The sequence below is a fragment of the Sinocyclocheilus grahami genome, unplaced genomic scaffold (assembly GCF_001515645.1).
Source record: "Sinocyclocheilus grahami isolate Dianchi unplaced genomic scaffold, SAMN03320097.WGS_v1.1 scaffold1035.1, whole genome shotgun sequence".
In the NCBI taxonomy this organism is placed as follows: Eukaryota; Metazoa; Chordata; class Actinopteri; order Cypriniformes; family Cyprinidae; genus Sinocyclocheilus; species Sinocyclocheilus grahami.
In genome coordinates this window covers 199,376-209,848 of record NW_015506214.1, presented here as the reverse complement: position 1 = coordinate 209,848, position 10,473 = coordinate 199,376, and the positions used below count along the sequence as shown (strand labels likewise).

Genomic DNA, 10,473 nt, shown 5'->3' with positions numbered 1-10,473 from the left:
TCACACACTACTGTGTGATGTAATACAAAAACTTGAAACAGAAGATGCTACCCTCCCCTCATTTCCTGCATTATTGGGCATTTTTCAGCATGACAATGAATATATTCATTCTCCCAAGGTGAAAATCCTTCAGTGGACATGTATTTCACTCAATCCTAACACTCTTGAGCTGCTGTGAGAGATTCTGTAGAGACGAGCTGAGCAACACTCCCCATTAAAGACCAGGGCATTCAAGGAGGTCGTCCTCCAGGAGTTAAACAGAACAGATGTGAACATTTGTCATGAACTTGTACACTCAGTGCCAAGAAGGGTCAGAGCAGTATACTTTAAGTTCTGGAGGACATGGGCTACTAAGTACTAGAATATTATACATTTTCTGAATTAAATCTAGGATGTACTCATTTCTGCAATCCTTCTTTTAAACAAAATTGGCTAATTTACTTATCTTACAGAAAATATTGGCATATATTTTGCTGTTTTTATTAAGTATATGTTCAATATGTTTCAATTTTGCCATCTTTCCAAAAATTATATTAGTGATCATTAGGGAAATACATCTTTTATATTTATTCAGAGGGAGTGCACTCATTTATGCTGTGCACTGTGTATATATATATATATATATATATATATATATATATAGTATATTTTGATTACTTTTCCATTGTGATAGTATGATTTATCTTGCCAATTTCAATTCTAGACTTAATTGTAAGTTATTTATTGTAACATAAACCGATTTAGAATTATGAATTATTTGTCTGTGGAATATTGTTTTGTTAAAAAAGCATTTGTTAAAAATGCACTCATAGATTTGTAATTACTATTATGTAATCAAACATAAACCTTCAATTTAGGTGGCACCAAATTAAAACACATACTACACACACAAGTGATGTCCACTGGAATGGACTCTGGGTATGAAAGGGTTCAATAAAATCCACTATTTGTGTAATACCAACAACATTAAACTCTTGCTTGCATCGCTCAAAGAAGCTCTATCCAAGTCACCATCTTGCATTTATTCATTGTTATTAATGTAGGCTATTTGAATGTAATATCCCAAATCAATCCGAGACACTCTTGGCAATCTGTTGCACAATATTCAGCTGTTGATTCTGAAGTATGACGGAAAATCAAACAATTGAAATGCATTCTAAATGGTTTATGATTTAGTACCAGACCTACATACCCATGAACAAATAACTGCCACATAATGTGTTATGCAAGACAAAATGCATGGAAACGAGAGACTAGCGTTTGTCTGGCTTTAATGTCGAGCGGAAGTGCGGATCAGCTGATGCTGGAGAGCCATCTTCATCTTCCTGAGCAGAGGAGAGGAGGGGGGCACAGGACAGAGAGAACAGGGGCAGCGCGACTCCAAATTGTCGGCTTAAAAAGACATTTTAGACCCAGAGAGCGCTGGCTGCTTAGAAACGACGGAGGACTAGAAAAGAACCGGCCGGTGGCACATGCAGACAAGCGGATGACAAGCTTTTACACACAAAGGAGAAGACACATATGAGGCAGCTAGAGGTGGCATAAAACAATTTATTATGTTTTCCACGGATGGACGTTTGTCCTGGTCGAGGGGTCAAATCGGCATTTTAGTCGTCTGATTTTCCTGTAACGTAAACCCACATAGAGGCACAATGCTGAGATAAGAGCACTGGCGAGTCGTTTGTTTTGGGTAACCAGTGGATCGACAAGACTCGGATTAGGGACCAAGGCTTTTGTGCCAAAACATCAAAACAGCGTTATTCCGTCTGGATAGTTGTAAGGACATAAGCACAGCTCGTGTCAGCGCTTATTTTGACAGTTTTTTTTAAGTGTTTGGGGTTTCGGTCTAGCCGGAAAGCTAGCAGGCTAACCGACTAGCTTTTCGGAGTTAGCAGAGCTACCTCGATCGAAATAAAAAAACAATCGTACCGGGGTTGTTTTGGGTTAACACAGGTTTATTATTGTGATATGGCCTTGTTTAAGAGAAATAAACCCGCGGAGGGTCATTAGGTGTACTTGGGGAGCTGGTGTTTCTTCAGCGCTCTCTTGTTTTGTTAGCCGTAGAGCAGCTGTGGGACTCGAGGCTCAGCTGATAGGACAAACAGAGGAGAGGGGGTTTAAATGAACATTTTAGTGAAAAAAACTCATGCTTGCTAAAACGCCCTGAACTTTACTAACTGAGTCACTACAGTTGCTGTCAATTAACACCACTTGCTATGTAGTTTGAAAACTTAAGGGCAGTCAGACCACTGGAGAGGGGCTTATTTATTTCAAAATCTTATTTCATAAGATTTAAACCTCAACAAATGTCTGATGATACATTTCTGGAGCGTTTTTGTCTTGTAAGTCCACACTTGACCATGTAAGATAATACTTATTTAGGTTTAAAAAATTGAGAAGTGTATAGGTTTATGAAATTTTAGCTATGGGTTGTAACACTTTTCTGAAGACCTAGACACCTGAGTGTCTCCAGCAGTTGGGGTCTAAAAGCATGGATTAATTTCACTTAACTGCACTGCAGTCATGTGCAAATCCTCCATTTGACACCCTAAATACATATTTTCAAGAAACACAGGCTTTCTTGAGAGACTTTGCAGGGCCCCTCACACAGTGTTTGGGTTGCGTGTGAGTTTCCCCTCCCCCTGAGCGAGTGTCACTCTCTCAAAACAACAGAAGCGCAGAGGCACGTTCAGTTGAAGCTTTCAGGTCTCCACACAGCAGATGTGATGGAACTGATGTTCGCTGAGTGGGAAGACGGAGAGAGGTTCTCCTTTGAAGATTCGGACCGTTTTGAGGAGGACTCCCTGTGCTCGTTCATATCAGAGGCGGAAAGTCTCTGCCAGAACTGGAGAGGATGGAGGAAACAGTCTGCCGGCCCAAATTCACCCACTGTGAAGATTAAAGGTAATGAAAGATTGTCTTCATGTGCTGTGAAGTGGTTTAGGTGCTGTCATTGTAATGTGAGCACACCGTGCCTAGGCATGGCTGCACCTTTGACCTCGGGTTGTATTCTTAACTTGTGGGCAACAATGTTATGTGACCTGCATGTTTAAAAAAAACTACCAAGTTTAACTGTTCTTCCATACGTGGGCCTATGTGGACAAATTAGTTAACCTTGTACTGGAGTTATAGGTTTACTTGTTTTGGTACAAGTTGCATTAGTGGGGACACAAGTAATATATTTAATTATTATAATATATTATTTATGTGCAACTTCATTAAAATATATATATATTTAGTACTATCCACTATGATAAGGTTCAATTGTGTAAAATGCCTCTTGGACGTGACGGCAACTAAAACCACTACATCACTTTCATAAAAACCTGTAGTGCAACAGCAAATTGGTTTGCATCTGTTAATGAATGGATTTGTTGCAACGGTTTTGCAAAGTGAGGCCATATTGACTGTTACAGACATAATGGTGATTTATTTGTGAAATATGAATTAAGGTAAAGGGGTTTCTTTAAAATGCACATCATCCATTAACTAATAGCAGAATAATACACAAGTTGCTTTAAAAGTATGTGCGATATCAGGAAATACCAAAAGTGATTGAAATTAACCAGGAAAGGAGGCCCATTTTGCTTAAGTCCTTAAATTATTGATATTCATTATTAGAATGTGTTATTGCATCTGCAATTATTAACTTTTTTTCTTTCATAAAATACATTTTCAGTGTGAATACATTTTGACTTGAACGTCACAGGTGAGTAAAATGACTTAGGAGGGCAAAAGTAATGTAAAAAAATCTTGTTTGTTTGTTTGTTTGCTGGTTTTTATTGTATTTGTTATACTTGTATTTGTTTAATTGTTTTTGATGAAAATAGCCTTTGATGCTGACATGGCATTAAATAAATATATATATTCTATAGGAGGGCAAAAGTAAAGTTACAAGGACAGTTAATCTGCAAATGAAAATTCAGTCATTTACTCGCCCTCATATTGTTCCAAATATATGATTTATTTCCTTCTGCAAAACACAAAAGATATTTTAATATATATATTTTTTTTCTGTCCAAACCATGAAAGCCAATGGGATCCAATGTTGTTTTAACCTCAACATTGTTCAAAATAACTTTTTTTTTTTTAGTTCATTTTTAACTTAAAATTCTCTCTATGAAAATTTTCTTTTGCAGTATCCTTCAATTGTATTCCTTTATAAGCTGTAAGTCTAGAACTTGGATATTGCAGCACAACTGTGATGTGTTAAAATTATGTTTGAAACAACTTTGGTCAGTCACTCCATATTACTGCAAGTTCTTAAAACTGCTGAAACTCCGGCCCACCAAAAGCCCCATGCTGTGCATGTGTAGAGAGAGTTGTCAGTCGTGAAGACGGAGATCTGTGCGGCTGCAGATCCGTGAACGGAGTGTGCAGCATTTATTGGTTGAGTTATAGGGAGTTTGGAAAGGGAGGCCTTGTGTGGTGTTTAGATTGAGAGCGAGTGTGTGTTGTGGGGGGTTGGGTGGGGTTAAGCAGCAGAGGGCTGTAAAAAGAGCTTTGTCTTGTGCAGGTCACTGCCTCAGAGCAGAGGATTGTGGTTAAACAAAAAAAGCCCCATTTGATCAATCTGCATAATGCTGCTGATCTTGCACAGCCCAGTTTGAGACACCAAATCCCCCTGGTTTTTGTTTAAATCGGTTCTAAAATTAAATCAGGGGTATTTCACGTGCCCGTTTTCTTGGTGCTGGAACTGAGGGAACACGATCGCTCAGACGTGGCTGTTTATATAGCACTCTGTGAGCCGGTTGTCTTTGTTCTCTGGTTGTTGGGCAGCGGGACGGCAGACCGCTCATGAGAGACTGTCTCACCTATTCACAGCTTCACAAAAGACAAAGCTGTCTCACAGCCTGTGTTAACTCCTCTTCTGTTGGTCACCATGGTTTAGTCAGCCAGAACTGGCTATGAGTGTGCCACCTGATTCATTGGGATCTCACTCGCTCTTCTACACATCTTGTTGCTGAGCAGCTGTTTGTTGGCAGCGCCTTTAATGAGTCACCTGTCCCCTGTGAAGTCGTTGTCTCTCTGACTCCCACTGTCTGTCTATAATGTACTCTTGCATCTGCTTGTGGTCTGGGTAATTCGTCTCCAAAATATTCTAGCGTCTCATCTTTTGGCGGTTGGTTTTAGATTACGTGGGTGTCTGGTAATGGTGTGGTTTGTGTCTACTATTTGATCATGACACTTATTTTAATGCTTTGCATGACAGCCGAAATACCAGGTTGTAGGTAGATTGTTAACAGTAATGGTAAAATATTAAGTTGCATGTTGGCATACTTATTTTGTGAAAGTTAATTCTTTTGACAGTACTTGACAGTTGCCCTTTATGGTTAAGGGTGTCTGATTTAACCCTAGATTAAGCAATGCACAACTTGACTCATTTTTAGTAGAATGGTCACACTTTGTGTAAATGGACAGCTCTGCTGATTTTACTTCAAAAGGACTAATATATATGTTGTGTTTTAAAAGAATCGTCAAATTTAGGAGCTTTTGTTTAGTGGTTCAATAGTTTCTATGGAGTAACCAGTACGCAATACTGGAAGCTCTTGCTTTTGTTTTGCAAATGAGAAAAGTTCCAAATGTGCAGAAAAAACATTGAGCATCTTCAAGCAACGAACTGCTTTTTCATTCCTGATTTAATCCGTGTTCATGAACAAATCAGTAAGATTTGGTGACTTGCTCACAGTCAATTGTTTAATTCCTGAATGAATCAGCGTGATTGAACGAGTCTGTTGAATGAATGATTCTAGAGTGTGGATTTAGTGTGTGTTAAAGACACTTAAGGCTGTGCTATAATACTCGCTTAGTCGGGTCTAAAGTTGGAAGTAAGCACGTATGCATTGTGGTCATAATATAATGTGTTGAAAAATGTAGCATGGCTTCATGTGAGATCTCCATAGTGTTATAGTGACAGTGTATCAATGCAGTGTCTGCCTGAATGTAATGTGAGCTTCAGCTCTAAGGTGACCGAGTGCAGTGGATTACAATCCCATTGCCTAAAGCCCTGTTATGACAATGACCTCCTGATATTGGTGTTCATTTTAGATGGATCTTACTAATATCTAATGAGATAAGTATCACTACAGCCCTGCGGCTCAATGTAGACAATAAAGTTTCATTATATGCACTGCCACTGAAACCTGTGCCTGAGTTCACTTTAGGCTGTAGGCACAGATATTCAGTTGCTCTTGAAGGAGTGTCTTTTAGTCTGAGTGTTTTTCATTCTTACAGCCTGACCACTCTTATCATTGTCTGGAGGAAATTGGTGACTTGAATCCAGGACCCTGCAGGATACTTGAACCCTACCCCCCCACCCTTCTCAGTGGACAGCATTTATCCTCTGTTGGCAGCGGTCCTGTTTTCTCTCTGTTTAGCCTTGAGTGTATATGCACAGTCTGGTTTACAACAAAATAGGTTGCCTGAGGTCTTGAACCTCACTTCTCAGTTTTGTTCCCTCGGTTTCAAAAGGAGCTGTTTGCACTGCAGCCATCTATGTGACTATTGTTCAGCTATTTGCCTTTAATGCCAAGTATTTTTGATTGTTTAATGTAGAGTGGCTGTGACCGGAAAGTAGTGATTTTATCACCCTACTGATCAAGGCCTGTTCACACCAGCATGCAAATTTGGTTGATTCGTTCTGGTTTTGGATTTATTGTCTGATATTCATTGTCGCTTGGTAAAATAGTCTGTTTTTGAGTGCCACCAAGTCATAATTTTATGTATCATGCAAAAAAAAATGGTGTAGGATTTTCACTGAAATACATTTTAGTCAGAAATTGCTAGTATATTTCACAAATAATTACAAAGAAATGGCATGTAACGCATTGAATTGTTGAAATTGAAATACTGAAAGACGTAAACGTAATCTAATAGTCTTAGTTTTTTTGTAACAGTACAAAAGCAAAAATCTTATTGGTTGGCCAGTTTTCTTTGCAGTGCAATGGAAGAGAGATAAGATCACCTCTCCTTAAAAGTAAATGTTACATTTACTGCATGGCCATTTTTAGTGGCTTTCTGAATAAGCACTTTGATAGCCATTCATTCAAATGAAAGTGTTTGTGTCACAGAACTTTTGCACTGAATATTTTTCGTGGCGTAAACACATCTTCAGATTGCTGCTGAATGTCTATTGATGCCATTAGTTTCAGTCTTTGAGCATGTAGTTTACCTGCAATGAAAACAGTGACTCATATCACTTATTTTCTTAGATGGACAAGTCATCCCTCTGGTGGAGCTGTCGGCCAAGCAGGTGGCGTTCCATATTCCATTTGAGGTGGTGGAAAAGGTCTATCCTCCTGTTCCTGAGCAGCTGCAATTGCGGATTGCCTACTGGAGCTTCCCAGAGAACGAGGAGGACATCAGGTGAAAGTTTTGTAATGGCTAATACACCACATGCATAATTATTAGGCACGTTGATATTCTAATGATAATTTTTTTTTTCCAAGCACATTTTACCAATTCCAAACCACATCAATCTTAATAACTACTATTAATTTTGTATTTAATCATTCATAAGTGATATATAGGCTACTACTTCATGAAGTTAAAAACTCCTTAAATTCAGGTGTGCCGAATTATTAGGCATGTTTTCTTTTACCGATAAAATGAGCCAAAAAAGAGGTTTAACTCAGACTGAAAAGTACAGAAATTGCAAAGACATGACCATTGGACAGCAAAATGCTCACTGGGACAGTGGGGGAGAAAAGACACGTTAACTGCAAAAGATTTAAGAATTAATGTGAAGAATTAGATGTAAAACCATCAAGAACCATTTAGTCTCCAGCGCCACCATTTTCCAAAACTGCATCCTTCCTGGAGTCTCCAGAATTACATGCTTGTGATTATCTTTACGATTAATCTGATTAACCAGCGAGTTACCAGAATGCCCTTTAAGATTGAGTATGACCGGATGACCTGGTGAATGCTTTGTTTAATATCTTTCTTCTCTCTGTCCTTGCAGATTATACTCCTGTTTGGCCAACGGCAGCCCTGATGAGTTCCAGCGTGGCGAGCAGCTCTATAGAGTGAGGGCTGTGAAAGACCCTCTGCAGATAGGTGAGAAATCAAGGACATCCCACATTTACCATGCCACAAGTGCTGTGTTTTTGAGCGAAAGCTTCTGAAAGTTGCTTTGCTGTATTAAACACTTTCGACATGAAACTTAAAATAGTTTTATAGGTTGCAGATCTTAAAATAGCATTCAGAATAAGCCTCCCTTGTGTTAAGAGTCATTTCAGCCCTGAGGTGCTGGTCTTTGGCTCTGGTGCGCTCTGTACATGTTAAGTGCCATGTCTTCATATGGCCTGAGAGAAAACCAGAGGCATGGCACATAAGTGTATGTGTGAGTGATTTGAGCTCAGGCTGTGAATGAATGCTGTTGTTGGAGGCAGTGGGCCGTACAGCAGCAGAGGGAAATCATGATGCAGCTGGCCCAAGCCTGACCTGTCCTGCGCACACGCACTCACACCCTCCAGGGGTCTAACTTCATGCTTATTATTCACAGAGTGTTTAAATGGCCCATAGAGTGTAGTCAAAAGGATAAAACATAACCTTAAACTTTCAATTCTAAGTTTTTTTTTATAAATATTTTTGAAAGAAGTCTCTTATGTTCAACAAGGCTGTGTTTTTGATAAAAAATAAATTAAAAACAGTACTATTGTAAAATATTAAAATTTTAAAATAACTGTTTTCAGTTTATATGATGTATGTTGAAATTATTTATTTCTGTGATGAAAAGTTAAATATTCAGCATCATTAATCCAGTCTTCAGTGTCACGTGATTTTCAGACAGAATAATTCTAACATGCTAATTTGCTGCTCAAGAAACATTTCTTATTATCAGTGTTAAAAATGGTTGTTGTGTTTCTTAATATTTTTGGGATTCTTTGCTGAATAAAAAAAAACAGCATTTATTTGAAATAGAAATCTTTTGTAACATTATAAATGTAATTACTGTCACTTTTGATAAATTTAATGTGTCCTTGATGAATTTTAAATAACAAAAAAAAAGTGCTGAACCCAAACATTTAAATGGAAGTGTATATCGGTAGGTATAGATAATTTACATATATTTGATCTGCGTTTGTTTGTATGTTCATAAATGAGACATACAAAATAAATTGCATTGTATATTATTGACAATATATTGTTCACCTTGCTCTCTGGATATATCCATTGGTGTAGAATTTTGCATATCAGAGTAAATAAAAAAAACTTAAATAAAAAAATTTGCTCGAGATTAGCAGTGAGTTATTAAATGAGTCAAGAGGCTTCAGGGTAAGATGTGTCAGTATTTCTAAAAATAATAGTGATCTTGCTATTTAATCATCTTGCCTTTTGAGAAGGTAAACATCCATCTAGCTTGTTTTTCAGAAGCATACTTCATGTTTTGGTTGCATCTTGAACACTCTTAAGTGCCTGGTTCCTCTGATTTATGCGTCTCACTCACCACTTTCTGTTTACTGTATGCTAGCAAATTTAGGGGGGTTATGGTCAATTATATGATACTGAACATTTCCTCAAAACCAGAAAAAAAATCCTCCTCTAACTGCCCTGGCCAATCAGTGACCACCCACCGCACTGACCTTCCAAACTGCCCATCAACGCCAAATCAAACGTTCTCACTCACTTCACCAGAGTGGAGCCAGAACGGTCTGACACAGACCGGCTGCACCTAAAAGGGAAATGCTTCCAAATCTCCTTCCCTCTGCACTTTGTTTAACCTCATAGTGACAATACAATGCTAAATCTCCAAGGATCAGCCTTTACACAACCTGCCCAAACTGCCTGGTTGCTGCTGCAGGCTTATTAGTCTATTCAACAGAATTGCTGCATTGCCTGCTGGGATATGAGTCAGGTTGACCCATTCAGTCACTTAATTGTTCATGGTGCATGTGAGGTAAATTATCAGTTTAGTGAGAGATTTCAGTGATGTATTTTGCATCACTGTAAATGCAACCCAGTATTATATTCTTTCATGATGTGTAACTGGTGACAACCCAGTGACATTTGCAGTCATGATGTGCTTATTGGCCCAGGCAGTGATTCACAAAATTAAAAAAATATTTTTTTTTCTTTTTTAAATCAAGATTGATTATTAAATTCTTTGGGCCTTTTGTTTTAGCCTGGACAGTTGACAGGAGAATGTGGGTCAGGAATAAACGAATAGAAGGGGGCTTTTGGCACTAACAGGTAGACTGAAAGAAAGAAAAGAGGCGGTGTAGTAGAGTTGGCTTGAGGAGGCCCGTTGAATTTGGAACAGGAGTTATAAGCTGAAACTACCCACCACCCCCACCTCTGCTCTTACTGGCCAGAGGAACGCTGGCCGCTGTCCAGTGGTAAAAGCTTTTGGCCAACCCCCTACCCTCAACTCTCCACACACACATTTGGACTCCTCTCTCTCTCTCTCTCTCTCTCTCTCTCTCTCTCTCCCTCTCTCTCTTCCCTTTCTTCTCTCTTGCTCTTCTTTTC

At 38.7% G+C, this 10,473-nt stretch overlaps 1 protein-coding gene across 5 annotated transcripts in view; it reads left to right on the top strand.

The window, feature by feature from the left end:
• The first annotated feature begins 1,316 nt into the window (after window positions 1–1,316).
• The window catches only part of LOC107565928 (zinc finger SWIM domain-containing protein 8-like), a 45,381-nt gene continuing 36,224 nt past the window's right edge, over window positions 1,317–10,473 (top strand). For all 5 annotated transcript variants that reach the window (XM_016251239.1, XM_016251237.1, XM_016251236.1 and 2 more), the window contains exons 1-3: window positions 1,317–2,904; window positions 7,212–7,365; window positions 7,964–8,058. In XM_016251239.1, the coding sequence (XP_016106725.1) occupies window positions 2,727–2,904; window positions 7,212–7,365; window positions 7,964–8,058 (427 nt within the window). In that variant the 5' untranslated portion in view covers window positions 1,317–2,726. The remainder of the gene's footprint in view (window positions 2,905–7,211; window positions 7,366–7,963; window positions 8,059–10,473) is intronic.